General features: G+C 37.9%; 1 protein-coding gene across 1 annotated transcript in view; it reads right to left on the bottom strand.

Annotated features, from left to right (window-relative positions):
• Positions 1–777: 777 nt before the first annotated feature.
• LOC104161494 (metastasis-associated protein MTA3-like) overlaps positions 778–24,322 on the bottom strand; it is a gene marked incomplete at its 5' end in the record, with an annotated part of 81,400 nt that continues 57,855 nt past the window's right edge. The window contains 3 exons of the mRNA XM_009699956.1: positions 778–799; positions 13,461–13,488; positions 18,294–18,448. Coding sequence (XP_009698258.1) covers positions 788–799; positions 13,461–13,488; positions 18,294–18,448 — 195 coding nt within the window. The remainder of the gene's footprint in view (positions 800–13,460; positions 13,489–18,293; positions 18,449–24,322) is intronic.

The raw sequence follows: 24,322 nt of genomic DNA on the forward strand, positions 1-24,322 counted from the left end.
GCTGGATGTTCACTGCCACACATACTACTTTCCAGGATTTTAACCAAAGCTATTATGGCCAGAATTTTGAAAACTGGCCACTAATTATGGGCACTTCCTAATTCAGTCTAAGTTTCAGAACTGCTAAACAACTCCTTGCCCTCCTTTCAAGGTCTGGATGCTCAGCAATTCAGAAAAATCAAATCCCAAGTGACTAAAGTCAATAGTGAAAAATATGAACACCCAAAGTTTGCAGGTGTTTTCGAAAACGCAAGCCCCTCAAGCCTGAATTCTGCTTTAAAGACACTACAATAGTGTTGAAAGCTGCATATTTTTGTATCAAGCCACTAGAAGGCATAGACAAATGAGGTGGGCGGACTCTGCATCCGAACTCCTTCAGTGTGGTTACTGCAAACAGTCCCTCCCTGACCAGCCAACGCTGATGACTGGGAATGGAGGGAATAGCAGGACAATTCAGGATAGGCCTGCACAGTGAACCAGAAGTAGCGCTTGCAGAGACGAGGGAAAAGAAGGGCTGCTGTTGGATCCTGCCCAGAACACAGAACCCAGCCATAATCTGTCCATACAGTGTTCCTGTCCTGAAGATGTAGAAGGTCCTGTTGTACCTGCATTCACAATTAAACATGATTCTGACATGATTATGGTGCCGACGCTGTTATATCTTCAGTGCATGATGGTTCCTGGCTCTGTTCGTGTCTGCCTACTGTTCATGAGAGACTTTGTCTTTGCAATGATCGGAGAACAAGGTGTTCTGGAAGCTCTTTTCAGCTGTGATCTGGTGAACTTCTTACGGATTTTTCTGTAAGGAGGAAAGGAGGAAAGGAGGGAAAGAAGAGAGAGACAACAGAAGAGATAAATCTCAGTCTTTAACAGAAGGCTGCTCAAGAGCCAATAACAAACATAACAAATACTCTTACCAGAGCAGGAAGGCTAGTTCATGGAAAAGAGACTTGCAGTCAACAAGAGTGAGCCCTGTCCATCAACTGATGATTCACAGTTGTCTCCAACTGATAATTGCTCAGTGAAAAGTGAGTTGTGTTAGACAATATTTGGACAATAACATTTAATTATATGAAATCTTGGGTCAGAATGCTCAAATGGTGAATCCTCACATGTGATATCAACACAGGAATGAAGGACCACAGAAGAACGAACCTCATTAGCACCCAAGTGAATGTGTTACCTCTGTTAAAGTGATGGACTGGGAACAATTGTTATTTGCACTGTATCAATTCTGCAGATAACATATGACCCAAATCTCTGGACTTTTTGTGCTAGTGCCTTTCACGTGCAGTAAATTCACTTCAATTTTAGACTTTTAGAGGATAAATCAAACCTAGTAACTACAGGCAGCCATGTTGTTTGTATTGTAATCTTACACATCCAAGGATAGTTAATTCTGAAGGAAAAAGCTTTGTTATGTTCCAACTGCTCTCTCTGCTATTATAAATCAATAACCACAATGCTGAGTGTATCCAGGGTAGGGTATCAGACAACACAGAAATGACACACAGAGAGTATGTCAAGAACCATCTTCCTTAGCAGAGTTATGACTATTAGATGTTACTGGAAATTGACCTATTCTCTGAATTCACTCAAGTCAAGAACTCAGCATTCATTTAGGTAGCTTTATAAATTACGGAGATTTTGAGCTTATGGAAATGAATTAAAGCAAACCGGGACCTCTAACACTAAATGAGACTAGGCTTTCTAATTCAAACTTTGCAAGTTGAAAACGCGACCTGACTAAAAACTGCAGGGTAATGATATGCCTACCTGAATCAAGGCTCTGAGATGGTAACTCAAGATGTGATTTGTCCCTTTCATCTTAATGGGCTGTTAACTCTGAAACTGAAAAATGGTGGCACATGACATTGAAAATACAGGATCAGCTTAAAATAAGTTCTATTGAATACTAAAATAATAATTTTCACATTAAATTTCAAACACATTTTTAGTTACTGGTTGAGTATTCCGCAGGAATGTAAGCTTCCAGTCGAGTAACTGGGCCACAGAAGAGAACATAATCAAAGACAAAAAGTCAAAAATCAAGAGGATATACTGTGCTCTTAGAGGTTAAAGGAAGCCTGGAAAATACATCTGGTTTAGTTAATATACTTAAAAGGTGCAGAGAAGTATTCATTTTAACTGCCTGAAAGAAGGATGTCATTGGTATCTCATGGCCTGGAATATCAAATGAGGATTTAGCATCATTCAGTAACAAGCACAACAGAAGAAAATGAAAGGAATCACCAGAAAGTTAAGTTTAGGCTTTTCACACAGTCCCAGACACACACAAACTTACTGTTTGAGTACTTACTTTACTGGTCGTCTTAAATTAAAGCCTAAGAAGATATTAAACTGATTGACAAGATATTGCATACCTTCCAGAATGGCAAGATCATAGAAATGTTACCTGAGACTGGTAGAAACATGTATTTCTAAAATAATGATACAGCTAAGTTTTATAAATTCATGTGAATAGACAATAGCCATTACTCACAGTGATTATTAATGGGGATCATTCCAGCAAAAGCTTACAGAATTGGATCCCTTTTGATAGATTTGTTTGCAAAACTTTGTATTTATTTACAGCATGATTGTGGTCATTAATCATTTGAGAAGTCCAAGGTTTACAAAAATATTAGGTAATTGTTTGCCCTTCTGAATTTTTAATATGGTAACTTCACAAACTGCCCAGAGATTCCTACTAATGAAAGTAATTTGCAGCTGACACTAAATGTAAGGGCAGTAGAGTATTTGTGATTACAATTTTTGATTATTTTGTAAGGACAGTAAAGTCAAAAGATGTAGTTATTCTCATTAAATACTGTTTTGAAACTAGTATGAAGAAAGGCAGAACAAAAAAGGGGGAGGCACCACATTATTACATCAAGCAAACCACAAAACGAGTCAACCTTCACTTAGTATAAATGAAAGTAGCTCTATATAGGCTGTCAGAAGAACTAATCTGGTATGCACTCTAAAAAGACAATGCAGCACTTCTATTTAAACAGCATTGTTACAATGCTTCCAGAAATCAGCTTTCTGGGATACAGCCCTTCAGAAATAAAACTGGAAGAATGGAAATTTCCACTGACTTCATTAAACATAATATTTAAACAACCATTTCGCTAAAAGCCAAAACTGTTCTTTTTACTGCAAAAAATACAGAGGGTGGAGAGAACTGATCCTTTGCAATGAAGAATTTAGCATCTAAATACAGTCAAGCTTTTTGAGAAGCACTGATCAGGTTTTATAATGCTTCAGAGTTTTTTCAGCACTTAAACATGCAGGTTGTAATAGTAGCCGATGAAAGGCAGGAAATTCAAAGATAAGGTTGTCATCGCCCTTTCACTCGGAGCACTTCTCCTCCCTCCCCCAACGATACAGTGAATTAAGGGCAGAGTCACCTTTAATGTTCAATTTCCTGTTCCTTTTTCAGTTAATACCAGCCATATGTTTTAATTACATAAAGCTTTTATTTGGTGATTGCAAGTAAATGGCTTTAATATCTGTAGCGTTGGAAACATCCTTTGCAGTTGTTATGAAAGAGTAATTTTCCCTCTGCTTTTTCCTTTGACTTTTGTACTAGTGCTTGAAGTACAATGTGTTACAGACTTCATTTGAAATGTGAACTAAAAAGTATTTTAAAGCCTTTGCGTTGTATTTCCAGCCCTCTTGAGACCACAGGTATGAGAATGAATCAAACTTTTAACAGGTGATTGGTATATGAAGGCCACTGTGCTCATTTTTGTGTCAAATGTGTTGCACTGCTGCTAATGAAGGTACAAGACAAATTTTTTATGTCTGTATGATACTTCAATTAGTAACTGCAGATAAAGATAGGCAAGACCCCTGGCACCTGTTCAGGGAAATACGGATGTACATAAGTACCACGCACTATTAAGACCTATCTTCGCTTCACAAGTTTCATACACAGACTGAAACCTACTGGCTAGAAATAATAGGCTGCATAGGGCATTTATGCCATGCTTAAATTTAATCAGGCAAACCATTTCAATGAACCAATCCTTTCTCAGGATCTAAGTGAACTCCATGTAACAAACCATTTGGTGAAATTAAGAACAATCCTATAAAATCTGTTATTTCCAGATTTCTCACGAATAGGATAGGTGGTAACAAAATTTCTCATTTGTAAAAGCTGACTCAAAGTCCCCTGCTCTAATTATGCCATATATTAAAACAGCAGCAATTTTTAAGCTTGAATAAAATAAAGAAAGGTGACCTTCTGTTGATGTTAGACAAGAATGTGTTTTTCAAGCCGTTTGTAACAGGAGTTAAAGGCATTACTTGCTTTAGCTTTGTTGACATTGGGCATATCTGTTATCTGTTACTGCTTCTATATAGAAACTGTTGTGTATCAGTCTTGCCTCCTCTGCGTTAGACTCAGAGTTGTGATGACTAGAGTGACTTTGGCCTATTCAGCTATACCAACAGTACTTAAGAAGTAACACTAAATAAATTCAAGTTATGGCAGAAGTTTTTACTGTGAGATAAATTAATTGCATTTAAAGGCCCGCTGACATTTTAGCAGATGACAAACGTTATTTAGAAAGAAACACACATTTTCCTATGAAGGTGAATCGCCCCCAACACACACACGCATTTTTGAGATGTCCATAACTCTTCTTAAATACCAAGGTCCAGAAGTGTTTTTGATGCTCTGCTTCCACTAAAAATATATTAAGGACCTAACACAAAACTGGCTACAGAGTTTTAAACTGAAGGGCATAGTATTATGTTTCATGCTGTACCTAAATTAGTTTGATAGTTTCACCCAAGTCTTTCTTAGACTGATGCCAGTGGAGTAACACCCTTATATACAAAGACCTAGTGCTGTGGAAGTGTATTATTACCCAACTGTTGCTGGTAGCACAAGGAATATGCACAGGTCAGCAGCAGGTGTAAAAGACAATCATAGCTGAAATTCTGCCTAATCTCTAGATTGGGGTGAAGTATTCTGGTATGACTCGCCAATTGTAAACAGGAACTTGAATGTGCCAGGTGCACAAAATCCTGCCAGCCCTGGAAGGAGGTGGAGTTTTAGACATTAACTACAGCAAGGCAGGATTTGGCATCCTGGCACAAGTTTTATGTGAAACTTGCAATCTAACCATTGAGACATTCAGAGAGAAAAATTAAACCAAAAAAAAAAAAAGTCTTCTAGGCAAAGATTCATGAAGCTGCTGCTGCTCCAGAGCAATGTAAATTTTATGCAATGTAAATTTTCAGTGCAAGCTCAAGGTCAGTTAGCAAAAACAACTATTTAAAAAATAACTACCAGTCCTTGGGGGTTATTAGCCCCAATTATCACTCATTCCTCCGAGAGCTTCTTGTATCCAGAGGTACGCTATAACTACTCAGTGGATTAAATTACAAGAGGGGGCACTATCTTAGGAGGCAGATAGACTTTCCATTAATTTAAACAGGCTTTTAAACAAAGTGAAAGGCCAAAATGTATGCAATGCTGTCTGCTCGAAGAGAATTTAACTGGGCTGAAGCTGTAAGTGCTGGTTACGGAGAGACTGAATGACTCACAGGACTTCCTACTTTTCTACCTGTGCGGAAAGGAGAAGTATTTTATTTAACTATTTGGATTGCTGGCTTAGATTTTTTTTTTTCCCTTAGCACTTTGAGGCTAAAACTTACCCATATTCCATTAAAGTTTTAATCTAACCTCAAAATGACAAAAACTAGGAGAAATATATTTGGAAGGCAGAAGTGGGTTGACACTGATACGTCTTTTTAAAATAAGCTCCTTTTTTTCGTTTATAAAACAAAACAGAAGTATTTTAATAAGCATCGGGATACCAGAAAGCAGTTACCATGAGCCACTTAGTTGCATTATAAAACTCATACAGACGGCAGATAGAGTGGTACAACCTGGATAGGGTTAAGGAGGTGCTGCTGTAGACATGCCAACATCATTTAAATGTTCTAAGAACTTGTCTTATTTCTCTCCTCCCAGCAAGGAAATGTTTTCTTTTGCTGGTGTTTATCTTCCCATTTTGTATCAATATTTATGGAGCAAAACTGTTCTCTGTAAACAATAATTTATAGACACACTAGTTACAAGTTACAGTGTCAGATCTTCCAAAGCCGCTTAATATAGCATTTTCAAGCACTGCACCACCTTGAAGGCTTCTCTAATGTTCTGTGTTTCAGAGTAACAGCTTATAGCTACTACGTGCATACATAAAGCAATAAATAATGGGGTTTGAGTGTTTTCTTTACTGAGAGGAAAAATCCAGGTCAAGTGTTTAAAGCACAGACTTCTATGACTGTGTCATGCCTGACCTGTTGCATGGCACAAGGCACCTCTCTGTCTCCTTCTACCTGCTGCTGATTTAAAACCTTCTTGGATCAAAATCTCCTCGGAGCAGAAACCAGCTCTTTGTGTGCACTTTTAGAGTGCCTAGAACAATACGAACCTTACCCATTACTGAAATGATTTATATCCAGTTTTACTGCAAACAACTGGCATGGCTTTTTCAAAAATCACCTCATTCAACAGATTTTTCCATGCTTTCATCTCCCCTGAAAATGGCATATTTTGTTAATATTTTAAAGTGGTTTAGGATGCTAGGAGAGAAGGAATTAAAGAAGTGTAAAGTCTTATTCTCAGCATTACTATTCATTTTTCAGTTGAATGCTTGAACTGAGAAAAACTTTTAACCCCTAAGAAACATTATAAATAGATGCTGTCATACAGCAGTCATGACATGATGACTAAATCTAAATCTTAACAATCAGTGACAAAATTATCCTTTGAGTTCATCTGTGAGCTTGGTAATTACCATCAAGAGACTCAAGCTACCTACTGCAGATGGCTAGGACAAAAACGCTTACACATCAGTTTTGGTGCAACGCTGACTTCTCACAGAAGCCAGCAGCACAGAGGTCCTCCCAGACTGATTTGTGGTAGGTGCAGTTTAAAAAAAAAACACCTTGATCTAGTTGGTAGGCATGATGGACACCACAGAGCTCAACATACATTAAGTAGCTCAGGTTTTGCCCTGTGTCTTGGGGTGGAGCTCTGTTAATTCAGCAGGGACGGTATCTCATGTCACACACCACACAGCAGGGACTATGGCAGAGGCATGCACAGAGCCATGCTCCTCAGATAGCTTTCCCCTCGAAAGAAGGATCTGTCTTTGGATTCAAGGCATTTCACCACAGTGTCCAGCTTCGTAGAGTGGATTAGAACAGATATGTCCCAGCAAAGGTATCTTGTTGGAATAGGTAAAAACAGACTTGTAACCTGAGCTATGGGACAGCTGCTCTGCACCTTATCTGAAATTCATTAGCCTCCCCTTAGTTACCATTGACTTCAGAGTTTGCAAGGCATGAACCGGGCTCTATTAAAGAAAGAGTTGCTTAACCTCTCCTCCCCGTGAATGCACACACAGGGTCACTGCAGATTTGTCAATATGTAGGCACCTTGGGAATCCAAGGAGTCAGAAACTCATCTACAGCTCACAGGCACAAACACCAGAAGATCTCAAAGCAACTCTTTTATTCTTCCTAACTGTATCAGCAGGATGTAGGTGAATTCCTACGCTACATAACTATACTCTACCAATAGGACTTTTCATTACCATCTAGTTATTCTGCACAAGGATGGCCACTCTATATTGATTAAACATCACCCGCTATTAGATGAAAATATTACCCACATGGCAGCGTATATTTTTCCCTGAGACAGGCAAGAAATTGGAGAGAAGATGCATCAGTGCTGGCTGAGAGTGGGACACAATGTTGCTTTCAACTGCTCTCCAAACATCTTGCATATTAATTCACAATTCCAGCGCTATCCCAGACTTTAAGATGACAAAAATGTTCAGAATATACAACTTCTGTTTCTGGCCTTGGGCTACAAGTATTAGGTGCCATCTCCCCAGAAACATTAAATACTGTGTTGAAAATTTTCAAAAATATTCTGTTAACTAAATATGCTTATTTAAGTCCAACAGAAAACTTTCTATTATATGCTCCACGATGGGGGGGGGAAGATCATTTACTTTTGTTGCAGTTTCCAACTCTGACACAGTTTAAACACCCCATCTAAACTACTTTAGTATTTTATTTATTAGGAGAACCATTTCAACACAAAACTTTTTGTATGGCTTTTCATTAGTATTTTTGTTTCATTCTTTCTTTCTTTCCTTACCTTGCCTGATTACTTCAGGGCAGGTTTCATCAGGGGTTTCTGGCCTGGACACTGTGTTTACATTATTACAGCTTATAATATTACTTGAGGCTCAAAAAATTGGCAATATTTTTCCTCTTTATCAATTATGCATATACTTTTCCTGGAATAATATATGTACCAATAGAGTATATTTGGAGGAGCTTCTTGGCATTCTGGCTACTTGCTATTAAGCAAGGGCTGAAAATCAAAATTAATCCATCTTACCAGAAACAGCTGGAGAGCAAAAGTTCCCTGACAAAACCATCCCCTGGGGCTCTGCTCCACACCATCAATCTCTTGTACAATCAGCACTTACTCTACATACAGAAGCTCCGATGCAGAATATGGATTACAAATCTGTACTGTGGCATCAACAGAGGAAAGCTTTGCCACAGAATTATTTGATGCTAATTTCTAAGGTCAGCTTCATTTCAAAGATTGGATTTTTTTTTTCCCAATATTCATATTACCAAAGGTCTATTCGAGTTCATTTTGTGCCACTCATCCTGCTTTCCACTCTTAGGGGCAGCACTTTTCTTGTCAGTATCTCATAGTGCTTGTTGGAGTGCTTAATGAAAAACTGCACAGCATCCTTAAGAGTAGGTGTACATCAATATTATTCAAGTTTAAAGACAAAAAGATGGAGCTACTCAGAGTTTAAATTACTTGTCTAGTGTCTCACATCAAGCAACAGAGGCAATGTAGGAATTTTTAAAGTGCAGGTCTGTGCTTTTTCCACTAGAACAACACTTCTATTTTATTTTGTCCAGTAAAGTTTTAGCCTCTATCCATAGCACAAGTATGGAAAACAGCCAGCCACCTCTCCTTAGATGTTTGACAAGAACTGATATTTATCTCTGTGACTCGCTTTCACAGTCAGAGTCATTATGGTCTCTCTGGTATTTTACGTTTTAAATGCCTATGTAGTTACTTATACAAGCTTTTTCACAAAAACAGACCAACTAACATTTGCTTTTCCACAGCCTCAGTTACATTAATGCCAGAGGGTCATGCATTTAGATGATCTTAATAAGTTAAAAAAAATTATCAGAGAATATAAGAAGAATAAATTATTAAATACATCCACTGAAATTACAGACTAGCTCAGAATTAAGTCCTCTATCTGTAATTTGAAATCAAGAATCCAATCCAGGACAACTCATAAATGAAAGTTAGTGGGCAGTTCTGTGTGAATTTTAAGACTGTGAGGATCACTGACATTATATTTTTGAACATATTCACCACAGTACAGTTTTATCATCTTCTTTGCTGTTTAAGTTCAGTAACAGTGTGTTCGCCACAAGACTTACCTAGTTTCTGCATCTACATGCACATTATTACTGTGTATTTCTCTGCCTTCACATGACGTAATTCTTAACCCTGTATCCAGCTTCTACTAGTTACTATACTATTGCTCACATGGCACAGAAATTGTAAAAAGGGAAAAATGTCTCTTAAGACTGATATTGTGCAGTGTTTGAGGATTACAGTCATCAATAGCTAAGATTTAATGTGATTAACCTCTGTGGTTTAGGCATAGGAATGGTGAGAAAAAACCTAATTTTAGTCCTAAACTAGTGTTACTCTAGCCTTGCTATAGGTAACAATTGTATGATTAATCTTGTCTATCTTTTCTTTGCTACTTAAATATGCAGAAGACTATGTTGGTCTGACAAGTTAGCATTTTTATTGTTATTTTGTATGTTTCCCAAGGCTTTGAAAGAGAAAGTGGCTTCCCATACAAAGATGCTTCTTTATAGAAAAATGCCTTCTTGTTCAAAACCAGATTGGTTTTAACCCCCACAACAGAAGACAACCAAATATTACAAGATGACACATTCCCACTGGGCATGTGGATTTAGGAAAAAGCTGAGCAGCAAGCTAACAAAAAGCCAAGCCCTAAGACCTTCAGTTAAAATATCCTGTAAAGAGGATTGGGATCAGCTACATCAAATCATCTGCACAAACACAAAAGACAGCTTCTGAAGGAAAACCTTCTGAAATGGCCAGCCATACTGCAGGAAGTTAAAAATTTGTCAAGAACTGTAAGAAAACAGGTTAAAAGGATTGCACAACACCCGTTTAACATTTGACATATGAGGTGTATTACTGACTACGTGATGTACTCTAGCTGACGGACTGCACTCAGTGGGAGTCAGGCATGCATTTAAGAGCTTTGCTGAATTGGGTCTGGAAGGTCTAACAAAGTGAATGAGATTTATGGAAAAGTTAAGTACTTACACAGGAGCTTCTCCACCAACATCTGTGTTTAAGGCAATCCTTAAAGCACTTATTATCATGCCCATGTTTCATTTAAGTTCTTTATTTCTCCCCAAGTTTCTCAAGACAATAAAATTTTGCAAAAAGTCTCATTTCAGAAATTATATTTCCCTTCCCAAATACAAAATGCTCTGGCTACTTCTGCAGCTACTGTCTGAATGTGAAATGACTTTCAGCAAAGGGAGCAGAGAAGATTGCAAGTGGTTGAGTAACACCTCTGAATGTGTCACTGCTCTTTAGCTGAGTCATGTGAATTAACCACATTCAAGCTCCTACCTAAGACGCAATTGCAAAATATACTTTGGTATCTAAGCCACCACAGAGAGGCAGCATATTTGAATTTCTGCTCACAACAGGGTAGGATCAGACAAGATCATTTTACAAGATCCAACGGTGTGACTTTTCAGGCAGCAGTAACTAGGCCATTACAACCATCTGTTCTTAGCCTCAGTCTCCCTGCGGTCACCACTGAAGCTGCACGCTAATTAATTTTCACCTGCTAATCAGTGGAGACACCTCTGAAACTAACAAATCACCCAGTTTCAGTCAACAGCTTCTGGACTCCTGTGGGTCGCACTTCCATGAGATTTTATTACCAATTAAGGTGAAAAGTTTTCTCTGAAAGAACATCCCCTGTAAGGCTTCTGACCTGCTCTGTGTACAACAGCCCTGTGAAGAACAAAGTACTCTTCATGTGATTCTTCTGGCAAAGAACAGAGGGTACATTGACAGTTGCCTCCAGTTCTTCAACAAAGTATTTAGGCACCTTGTGATTTTGAAATGAAGAGTTAGGCATCTAAATGCTTGGAGATATGCACTTAAAAGAGCTGCTTGAGTTCCCATAGGGAGTCTGTGAGGGAGCAGGGAACTGAATCACGTTTTCCCAAGTCCTAGGGAAGCACTCCAATCACTGTAACATCTTTCCCTTACTATGTAGCTTTAAATAGGGTGAGCAGCTTACTACAACACCACTGAAACTTCATCTTTAACTGCGAGAACATTAATACAACCATTCTGATTTAGAGCTATATATTTCATTTGTTCTGAAGACTGATAAAGCAAAACTTTTAATATCATAGGGTCTTCAAACATACCAGCTCTAACGGCACAACTTATACTGAATTTTGGGTATTGTTACATACATGTTTTACATGTATATATCTATGATTCCTTTCATAGGTTCAAAAAAAATTCACATTCTTCAAATGAGTTGATTTTAGCGTCATGGAATGATCCTGCTTTTAAAAACAAACTTCTGCATTATGACAGTAGTGTTACTTTGACTTAGTAGGTACCGTAAAAGGAGCCAAAGGAAACACTCATGTAGATAAATAGTGGAAGAAAATATCTGTAGACTCATGAAAGCTACTCAATGAGAAACAAATGGCAAGAGGTTATGATCTAGTTTCTATACCACTGGTTGTGATTCTGTATCACAGTACCTCAGCTAGAGCTCAGAGAAGTATGATTTATAAGGTGAACGGTGTGCAGCATTCATGAATAGTCCACACTAAGTAAGGTCAAAATAACAGCTCACAGAAACTATTATTCACTCTCACGAGTACATAACAACTTTGAACAGTAGCTAGCCAAGTAGGACAGCTACTAAATTGTCATAAGGAGAGTTCCTCCCCAAATTCCCCATAAGCAGTATTGTCAGAGTGACTGGATATGGTTGTCAGCTCACCTGTACTCAGCTGCAGCCAATCAATAAGATATTTGCAATCCTATCAGCGAAGATTAGACATAATTCTAAGGGGTATATTCTGTAATCCCTGCTTTTCAAGATGTATGACAACTATATAATACAGCAGAAGTAAAGGAACCTTAGGGGCTGATTTTTTGGTTGGAGGGTGCATCACATTCTCAGGCTTGTAGCTGATACTCCAAGGGTGCAGCCAGGCATCTTCATGCAGTTGGTTACAGGGTCGGGGTCTAATGGCCACAGTGCCATGCAGGTAAGAAATGAAAATGCACTATGCCCTGGATCCAAGTATGGTGAAGTTCAAAACCAGTAGCCCGATTCAAATCAATGGCCTCATCTTTATGAAAAGCAGAGGTCATCCCTGAGTGTATATTAAAAGTACTTTTTTTGGTGCACAATTTTTTTTGCACAGTTGGGGACAACTGGAAAAGAAAGAATAAACATACCTATGAACATTTCTGGGACATGAATTGCACATGTGAAGAGGAAGAAGGAGCAGAGCAGTTACAACTGGAACTCTGACTTTGATCTAGACCTGCACCTATGCACCGTGTATCAGACCTCGGGCACTGGAGACTTACTTCTCCACTTTTCCCTTTTCTCCCAGCAATATGCTACATGTGGTAACTCAAACACTGTCCTGACCTTGTCTAAGAATTGATTAAAACACATGTGGGAGGGGAAAGGGTCAAGGGCAGGTTATTCACAACTCTTAGTATTGGGTTTGGTTCACCCAAGTTTTCAGTTTGCTTTTCAAGGTACAGGTTAGGGTTTACACTGATAAAGCCACAAGGCAGCGAGGACTAGCAGTATACACAGGCACACGAAGGGCTGTGAGCATGAGCAGGACTCTCTGCCACTTCTGCAAGAGAACCAGACCACTGACGGCAAGGCAAGGCCCAACATTTTGCTGAAGCTGGTTGTCAGCCTCACATTCTCTTCTTTCTCAACATGCAGTTTTGGTTTTTAAGCTTTTTGTGTGTGCTATGAGACATGCATAAATAAAAACGAGTGGTATCAGGTAATTATCACAGCAACTGTGATATCCTTACGTAGTACCTCAACAAATCAAGGGAAGTTTTTCCTTTTGGAGACAGAACATGACATGAAGAACATGAAAATTGCCTATATAATGCTGCCACAGGGATACCTCTCAAATCACTTTATCAGCAAAAAGGAAGCAATGTCTGCTGGTAACAGCTAAAGATGTTCTCATTTTAGCAGTTGCAGTTAACTCATTCCCAATGGAGTTGCACTTACCGTGAGAAGGTTTCTAACTGCTTCAGCACTGAAAGGAAACAAGCATCGAGTCATTCAACTGCAGTTCTATATGCAAATATGCTTTTTGGCCCATGAAGGGAAAGCATATGGAATCTGCTGCTATAACCCATTCAGCCAAACATTTCCACACATTTCTTATAATGCAAATGCTGAAAAAAAAAAAATTCATTTTCCACACAGTGTTTTAGCTGTCCCTATACAAGTATGATCATTAGCATGCATGTGCATTCTGTTACGGACAGAGCATATGTATAGGAACTGTATGCACACTGCATATCTAGAATTGGTAAGAAAAGTTTTAATCAACAGACACATTTCCCTTGACATCCAACAGCTATATTACTAGTTGTATTATAGATTATGATTATGTCTTATATAACTCAACAGATATTAAGCTGATACATTGTATTGTTATTAAACTTCTGGAGACTATAATCTGAACTGCCCAATTTTTTCAATTATTAACTCCCAGAACTGTGATTCAGTATAAAGAATTTAATTTCACACAATACAGTCATTTTCTGCATTAACCTCTAACAGGGCCTACAATAGAATCCACATCACAGCCAGTCAACAAAAGGGGAATAAAACCCAAAAAGCTTCCTTATAGCAAAGGTGATTTAGTACAATGTCCTGAATAAAATTCTTTTATAGTTATGAGATTTTTGGTTGATCTTAAAGCATGCACTTAGTGCTAGGAGAATCCTAGCAGCTATTATCTAAGTATATTAAAAAGAAATAAGGACACTCCCTTAGTAAGCAGTGATAAATGTAAGGCTCTTTAAAGAGTGATTTTTCAATGAATTTTGTAAACAGATTTGCACTTTAGAATAAAATCTTTAGCAAGTTATTTCGCAGTACGGAATAAGAATTCCTTTTTCATTCAAAAAGGGTAAGAACAAAGAAAAATACAAAAATGCTAAATCCAGCAAAGGCCAACATAAAATTATGATGTAATGTCAAGGTAAGTGTTCTCGAACTGTCACCTGGTTTTCTGCCTAGATTAATCCCTGCTGTGAGCCTGTGACCAAACAGAGGTGTGGTAAACCCAAGTGAGCTGGGCTCACACAGGCATCAGGAAGGTTTTTGAATGGAGACTGCAGTTTGTCACTGTAGATGAAATAACAAAACTGGGGACCTTTATTGGCAAAATTCACTGAGTATGCTGATAGGTATTTGGGAAGGGGATCTACATATATATATATATATAGATAGATAGATACAGATTAATCAAGAAAAGCATATGGGTGATTCATTCATGGCACTAATATGTAGGCTGATGCAAACGCACTCTGTCCTTTCCCCAAACTGGCCAGGGGCTGTAACGACTGGGGCTCAGGACTGTGGTAATGTGCAGCCCAGCTTTGCAGGAGCCTCTGGGCTTAGAAAGAAGGGAATACAAATGTGAATTACGCTGGCATTTTTCCCCAGATGTGGAGATACTGATACACAACAGTAGAAGAAACTGCATTCAAATAGTTACAACTTCAAAAAAAGCTGAAATGCATGAGGATGCACATTACAACTGATATAAAGTACATTCCTGTTCTACTCTGAAGAACAGATCAAAACCTAAAATATGTTGAACTCCAGATGTAAACTCCAGTCTTTTTGTTTCAATGATACATATGCTCACATTAAATTTTAAGCGTACCTGCAGGCACTGTTGAACTGTGGCCTGAGCGAAGGGCACTGCTCTAAAATTCTAGGGTAACTCCAAGGGTGACCTTGGAAAGCTTAGATAATACACAATTTCCACAATTATTTTCACTGCTCCAATATTTAGCTCCCTACTCATCCATTGCTACAAGTATCTCGAATTGGTGAGCAATTAGATCAGACGCGCAAAGGATGATAATAATTTCTTTAAAAATATCTTCTAAAATGGAGCTACAGGCACCTTACCTATTGATGGATAATGAAATTTAGAATGCTCATGTGCATCTTTGGCTTGATGTGCATCTTTGGCTTGAAACAGACTGGCACCTCGTTTAGTTTAGCAGCAACATTAAATTTTTTTTCTCAGATAATATCAACCCACTATTATAACTTTTTTTTAGCTATATGTCTGAGAAAATTTACCCTCTAGACTCCCTACTTGATGTGTTATAGAAATATGCATCTTAAACTTTAATTCACAGACAAACAAAAATGTTTTAGGACAGAGAAATGAAAATCGTTATGGACTGTTGCAAACAAAACATTATACTGAAAAATATTTTTTCCTTTTTCTGTAATTAGCATGTGTCTGTCTTACATCTATTTTTAATGAACAAATATACATGCTAAAACAGACCAGATCCTGATGCAGCATGAGACAAGTGCCCTAAAGAACACATCGTTACCTTGACTCAAATGGGGTGATTATTTCCAAGCTGAGTGTTCAGAACTCATTTAAACATCTAATGGCTGCAAAGTGGCAATTGAATTTTTTTTATTTTTTTTTTTTTCCCTATTCTATGGCAGGACTGGATAAATCGTGTGCTGCTTTTTTACAGCATCTCCTCCCTGGGTATCTCTTCCCATTGCAATTATATGGCACTCAACCCTGTCACAGCCGTGCTTAGCTACATGAACTCCTGCCACAGGACAGGCTGGCTGTCAGGGACTAGCATCTATTCCCTCTTCCTTCTTCTTCCCCCAAAGAGCAGAGCACTTAATTGTCGTCCTGGGCATCAGTGCATTCCTAGCAGCAGAACCAGGCAGTGCTTTCCTTTTTGAGCTGTAAAGGCTGGAGGCAAGTGAGAGCTGAGAGGAGAACAAGCTACATCGTCTCTCCTAAATAATCTTGGAGTAAAGGTGGAGGGAATCAAAGGATCAAAGGAAAAAGTTAGAAAGGAGAAAGCATGCCTGAGGCAGGGAAGGAATCAATGGGGATGAGATGAGGACAGGAATAAAAAAAAAAAAAAAAAGGGGGGGGGGAAGGAAAACCCCTGTGAGAGAGAAGGAACAGATCTCACGTGAAACAGAGTTTGAAAGGACAAAAAGTTGCTGTCTCCCATTAGTTATCATTTTGAAGATTAATGTGAGTGTGGCACTAATACTCCTGGTGTGTTGCTATCACAGAAGGCAGGTGCATCCATACGTACTGGCACCGAACCTACAGGGTGAGCTCTTGTCAGACTGGAACGGGCTGTACTGGGGGGGCTCAACCCACACCAGCCCGTGGGCATTCCCTGCTGTGTTTCTTCAGCACCCGCCAGGGTGACGCACCGTGACATTTTGGGCATCTCCCTGTTTGAGGGAGTATCGATGAGGTCTAACTGCCCTACATTCCCCATATCAGGAGATTTCAAATGTTACTCTTTAAACTTTCAATGATTTGAAGAGCAGCAGATGCAGAGTCCTGAGGACTAAAGCCCCACCTTTACCCCTCACTGCGGGTGTGGAGGGGGAGACAGTGCAAGTTCTGCCTTGTTGCCTGGGCCGGGTAAGGGGTCTGCAGCCATGGGAGTGGGGAGAGGGATTTCCTAGGATGGGAACAGGCAGGGCTGTCACAGATGAGTGATTTGCAAAGGCAGGACCCATCTCACCATACTTTGATCACCTAGAATTTAAACACCTAGTCCAGGTCAGCTGTCTGGGCTACCTCTGAGATCAGTGGGAGACAGACAGACACTGTCAGCATAGGACTCAACTCATCCCTTGACAGGCACTTCTCTACCATAATTGGGAGAAAAGAAAAAAAAGATATTCTAAAACTTTGAAAGGTTACCAGTCTCACTGTGAGGGTATAATCACTAGGGATTAGTCTGATACTACTAAGCTCTTTGCATCAAACAGTTCTCAAAACAGTGAATGCTATCAATCTGGGCTAGATATCAGATGCCTAAGACTTCATCATCCTCCTACCACTCTCTCTGAATTGTCGCATTCCTCATACAAAAGAAAAATGTAGTGCTATATTTAATTGATCTTGAAATAACCACTAAATTGTCACGTACTAGTATTTGGACTTCCCTAGCTGAATCTATCACAAGCGGGACTATGCACATTTTCCTTGGTTAACTCTATATTTACATATGTTCTCTCTCTTCCTTCATTTTTTTATTTACATTTTTGTTCAACTACCAGCTTTTCTAGGCTTGTGAAATAATCACAGAAGTGAGGAGCACTCTGATATTACTTGCTTAAGCAAGATTTTAAAGGTTTCTAAATAACAGGCCCGGCAACTACAGCCTACAAAAACAGAGTGTAACTTCTTGTCTTAGTCCGACTTAAATCAGTGAATGGCCAGATTTTAACAGGGGAAGAAAAGAACAGAGGAGCCTCCAGAAAACTAGCAACTCTTCCATGATATCAAGCTCTACTGGGAAAAGCAAAAGCTCACTAAATTTTACCAATTGATCTGTAAATGAAAGACTGACAAAGATTATCATCTTCGTTCCTTTTAAAGGAAACAAATTTCTAGCCTGGAAAAGATGCTATCTGCTGTATGTTTCTCTGTTGTGTGCTATATATTTTTCAAGTTCTGAAAATTTTAGAGTATAACCTACATTGTGGATGCATTTACATTTTGCTGAATGATCACAAGTGCCTTAAACTTCATTGTACATGAACTACAATTAACAACAATTAAGAAGTTCTAATCTTTGCCACAGAGAAGTATCCTTGACTGAATACGTCTTATTAATGAAATACTGATAATGTTAGCATGCAAGAGATGCAAAGTTGAGTGTATGTTTTGATGTAACATTGCTCTCACTGTAATGCAACCTCAAACACTAACGTCAAAAACTGTTATTCAAGTAGTGGATCAAGAACATTTACGCAGTGAAGCCTCATTCCCTGCTTATATTTAATTTCTCTTACCTGGTCTCTTCCGTAGCTATAAAGAAACCATCATCTGAAGCATCAAGCCAATTTTGCCTCTGTCTCTTGATCACTGGAATGGTGCTTGTCTTAATGGCACTTGCACTGGCTTGCAAGGCCCTACCATTAGTCATATGAACATGGGGAGCAGCATGCTGAAATCATAATAAAAGGGAAACAGATTTGCCTGAGACTAAGCATAATTCTGTTAACTAGTTCTGCTGTAAAGGGTAGCCTACACACAACATCCTTCTCAAAAACCAGCTAGTCTTCCTCAAACAGTACCTGGTGGGTAGACAACACCTTGTGCACATTGACCTGTTTTATCCACAGGTCTTAAAGCTCTTTAAAAATTAAATTAACTATTGCTAATGCCATTTTATACAAAGAGAAATTGAGGCATGAATCAATGCCAGGAATTAAGCACTTCCGCAACAGAAACCCGTTGATTTTAGGAGAGAATTCACATCTTCTGAGCAAAACCCAGCATCCCAACCAATGAGATATGAAACTTGTTTTTTTAATCCAAGTATGGCATTAATCTAATAAAAAAAAATAATCCATACTTCTCACTTCATAGGTCCTTACTCCACCTGCCTTTCTTTTTAAATAAAAGTCACCGAATAGGACAAGTGGTTTGGTCTTGCTGCTAACCTAAATGGAAGCAGGATAACAAAGGTTTATATCACCTTGCTGATTCCATGGTTCTTAGGTTTACTCACCATTCATTATATATGCATTACATATGCATTCATTTTAATAGAGATAACATTAAACACAAAATGATGCATTATTTTCCACTAAACCTTTACCTGGAATAATTGTGCAACAAGAGCAAGTACTCAGATCTAATGAGAGAAGCTGCCTTCTGATATATGAAAAGGAGAGAGTAAAAATAATCTTTTCTGTATCCTCTATGGGTAACATTTTGGAAGAATAACCCATGACACACATATTAATCCCGGAAATTTGAGTCTTGTTTCCCACTTAGTTGATTATCAGCAGGACCAACTAATAACACTATTTGATTAAAACAGACATGACAGAAGACATTATACAAAGATGAAAGTTTACTCACTTTCTCTCACATGGATTCAACATCACATTTTCTCAGGAGGAAGTACTATTTTCTTTGTGAAATAATACCAATATTCCACATTACTGACAGCATTTTTGTAATACTCCTAAAATGCACACAATGGTGCACATTCATGGGAGTACCCTCTAATTAGGGGACCAATTCCACAGTCACCGAGTAAGGAAAGGGCTAGTAGCATCCACAAAGACTAGCAGAACAGAACACAAAACTGATCTCTTAAATCACATCATAAAAACATAACAGCCAAAAATAATAAACAAGGGCCTTATTTCTTCTGCACAATTCTTACACTCATATTCAATGCATTATATTCACAATAAGCCACAATTTTCAACACACCCTGATCCACACCATTTGCTCCCTCCAGTAGGACAAATTTCATACATTCAACAAAAAAATTCCAGTGTTCATTATTTTAGTGCAAATAACTGAACAATCTCTTCTATGATTCCTTAGATCTGACATAACAAAACCAAAAAACAAGAGCAACAAGACATTAAATATGAGTGAGTCACACATAACTCTTTCTTAGAGCTAAACTATTTACCTTTGTCTTAGAGACAAACAAGGTTTATGGTGAATTTAGTTGCTGTGGCACATAGGGCTGTAAATCTATCTTTGTAGTCCCTCTAAATATTTGCCCATTTTTTCTGTTTTTTTTCATTCAGCATCTAGACTGCAGTTTGGTTTTCCCATATTTTTGTGTATTGGCTTTGATGGGGAGGAAGAACTGAAGGACTTGCTACTAGAAGTAATTTAGCTGTTATGTGGAATAAATTCAGGATAAAATACACAGTTTGGATAAAATTAGACATTCATAAAGGTATTTAACTGATGATCTCTTAGAATATAAAGTGGATAGTGCTCAAAAAGTGAGTAAAAATTCATGCATGGAAAACACTGCCATACATCAGATTTCACACTAATTATTTTTATCTGGCAATTGCCAGCGCCATATGTTAAAGTGGAACATTCAAGGGCTCAAATGGCAGTTTTTCGCTGTGAACCCAGAAATGGGTTTAAGTTATCAAATATAATGGTCTATATCTTTCCCCAGGCTCTTTTTTAATATACCACTGAATGTTTCCTTTACTCAAGAAAACAAGCAGGCAAAAAAATGTTCAGGAAACGTACAAGGTACAAAAAGTATAATTCTTATGGCATAAACTCTGAAGAACAATTACGCCTGATGGGTAAAGTATGTCTTTTTTCATAATACTTTTTCCCCTGGCAGAGACAGATCTTGTAACTAGTTCTGAACTTCTGTTTTGTCTACTTTTATTAGACCCTAACACTCTTATTCCAGGCAAGAGATAACATTAAAGAAAATGGTGCAAGGATAACAATATAATCTCATTTCTGTTGCATCATATTGGTTAGAATTTTCTCTTTTATCTCCCTTCTCCCCTGGTCCTTTCAAGCTATTTGAAGAAGTTAATTACATTTCACTTAAGGACAAGAGAAAATAAGATCATTGTTCTCCAGTCTGTGCTAGGGACCACATTATCTTTAATTTCTAGTTAATCAAAACAATTGGAAGTTCTTGAGTAGATAATCAGTTCCTCTCCAAGATATACTTACCACTGTGTACAAAAATGAGCATTCAATGCCACTATCATACTAAATATCAACACCAAAAGCAAAATGACCTTTCATACAAAGTACTCTTTAAATGTTTGGGTTTTGGTTTTTGTTTGTTTGTTTGTTTGTTTTTAAATTATAACGATTTTAAATTTTCCCCTTCTAGTACACAGTTACACTGGAAAGGTTATGAAAGCCTCAGGAATACTACCTGTACTACCACAGAAGTCCTATTAATTCAAAAACTCTGCATGCAGAAAGCTCCAATAATTTCATCATAACACTGCTGTGTGCAATTAGCAGCTGGCATTTTGATTTTGACTGCACATCACTAATAAGCTGTGCTGTGATTTTGCAACAAACCCACTGATATTAAGAGTCTGCATAGCAGTGGCAGATCACAGAGCAGGACCTGAGCAGCAGGAGCTTTCCCCAGAGTTTGCTAACCACATGTTGGAAAAATCCTCCTCTGTGCCGAGTGACTCCTTTCTCCCAAGTTTTTCCTCATCTCCATCTGGGTACATTCATTGAGATCTCTTGTACCTCTAGGACAAAATTGTTCCATGCCCAAAAGATATAATGAGAAAACCTATCTTTGAGTGCACTTGAAAGAAAAACCTCGCAAGGCTAAGTGAGCTCTGGTTCAGGCAATGTTACATCCAATAAAGAGCACAAATATTTAAGTCAGCACAGAGTTATCTCTGGGAAGAGTCTCACATGCTGAACAGGAGGTGTCCATGCTGCAGAATGAATGCATCCTCAGAGACCTCTGAGATCAAAGGTAATCTTTTCAAGGTCTTCAACAAGGAGGAGTTTATGGGAAGACCATTTGTTTTAATGTCTTCACAGCTTCACCTGTCCCCTGATAAAACATTTCTCTGGGCGCACCATTCTCAGGTTCTTCTCCCCCAGGCTGGTGCACAGCTTGATTTTTGAGAGCTGCTTGCAAGTGCTGCTCATCAAAACCCACCTAGCAGGGGCATGGATGTTCCATTTCCATACACAAACATTCATTTCCCAGTGGGCAACTGAGACACCTCCAATGTTCAATGAATGTAATTGTCCCTTTCATGAAGAAGCTACATAAGAATGTGTTTCTCTGTCAAATCTTCTGGAAGAGGCTACACAGAGTTACTAATTCAATCAGTCACTTAACTGTAAATCCAGGTCTTTCAATACAAGCTGCATGAGGCATAAGGCTTTGCTGTGTCTGGGAAACAGGAATCAGCTGTAATAGCATCACTATACACACGATATGTGCTGTAGTGGCAGCTACCATTCCAACAAAGTTTGGATACTATTCCAAAGACAACTACAAAGATACTTCACAAACACCTTAAAGTGGCAACTTAATAGGGTAAATCTCCTATCCTTACTAGTTCCCAGAGGAATTTCAAGCACAAGGATATTATGATGCATGTTGGAAAGTCAAGAGAGGAATCTTGTATAAATTCAGAAATGGGGCTCAGATCTCAAATCACAGTCGAGGTTCCTGTCTATAAGTTTCTCAATTTGTACTGGCATGTAGGTGGCCAAGCATTTATTCATTGAGAGCCACTGAAAATTCTGAAAAGACATCCAGTTTTGAAATAAATACATAACTCCAACAGGCATAATAAGTGTAAAAACTAATGGTGAATGTTCATGCTGTGGCTGAAAGAATGTTTAACTGGATTATCATAAATTCCTAAGTGGACTTGAATTCATAATCTCTTACATTCTTCCCTAGCCTTTCAAAAAGGAAAAAATTCCCATTGCCTTAAATTAGCATTTTCAAAATTTTTGTCACAATTAAAAAATCAAATCAAATCAAATTGAGCAAAAAGGCTCACTACATGGACTGAAAAAAAAATCATTACAACAAATCATGCATGCTCACATGGACTGATAATAAAAATAATCCATATTAATTGGTTCAATATATTTTGCATTGACCTAATTATACAGGATATAGTGTAAAATAAGTGTAGAATTATATTACATTTAAATCAGGTATTGATTCTGCTTTGCCACACCTGAAGCGTTCTTCTTTGCAAAGGCATTAGCATTATACCTCTAATAAGCATCAAGTTTTGGGGCTGGTTTAGTTTGCTTTTTCACAGAGATTTGAGATGAATGCAAAAATTATGAAACACAGTCTCCACACAGCATGGAGTCACAAACATTGATACTAACATGCAGGCACACATTCATTTTGGGTATAGAATTTAATTTAAGAAATCCAAAGGCTATTAAAAGAAAGATTTTCAAACAACAGATCATATACAAGAAATCAACCAAATAGTCAACACAAGTATTACTTCTGAACCTCCTGATTTGCTATCAAACCTTTTACAAAACATCTAGAACAGATGTAATGCTGAAAATCGAAGTTAATGACTTTTCTGTGCAAGGGGAAGGAAAAATAATTTTTAAAAAAGACAACAGTTGACTTTCCAAAGCATCTAGGTTAAAATACTATGTTTATAGCCTCTGTATTTCATGGAAGTTACACAAAAGCTATATAATCTCCAAATAAACCATGTCTTTAAAAGCAGCATTTTGAAGTAAATATCTGTTTATATAAATCAGTAAATTAGTAATCAAAAAATAACCTAGGCGTCTATCCACAGAGTAAGAGGACATTTATTTTACAGTTAAAACACAGAAGATCCCCTCCCTCCTCCTCCCCTCACACATACCCTTAAAAAAATATTCCATGTTTTTATTTTTATGAACAAGAATTGCAAACAAAAAATAGGGAGACGTCATTGAATTTAAACACAGAAGGAGAAGTCTTGTAACGTCCTCAGAAAAACTGCACTTCCTTTTCCTTAGCAAAGCACACTGTATCCATCATTGGCTTTGATTTTAACATAAATCTGAATCTTCAGAGACAAGATCAGATTTAATGCCTTACTTACGTTATTTCACCACTTATAAATGCATCTTAAAAGGAGTTCAAATACTTCGCCTTGGTAAGACAAAAGCTTTTTTACATTAAAGCATCTGAGGCAGTACACAGAATTGCTGCTATACATCTCACATTCTGATTGACTAAAGATCAGGCTTTAACTTTTTATCTGTTAAAATATTAACCATAATCAGTCAGAAAAAGGGGACTATTTCAGAGTAATTATTTATTGCAGTAGTCATTAAAAAAAAAAAAATCAATCTCAGCAGTATTGCTTTACTATACCTGTATTGAATAGACAATCTCATACTGTTTCTAATGCAAGGAATAGTATATTTTCTGGCTTTACTGACATATTCTACCTACTCATTGGAGACTAAGAAATTTTCCATTAAACATCCAGTTATGTTTTAATTGCAGAGAAGAGTGGACACATTGTTATAACCTTTTCACACT

Source organism: Cariama cristata, unplaced genomic scaffold, assembly GCF_000690535.1.
Source record: "Cariama cristata isolate BGI_N322 unplaced genomic scaffold, ASM69053v1 scaffold10875, whole genome shotgun sequence".
Classification (NCBI taxonomy): domain Eukaryota; kingdom Metazoa; phylum Chordata; class Aves; order Cariamiformes; family Cariamidae; genus Cariama; species Cariama cristata.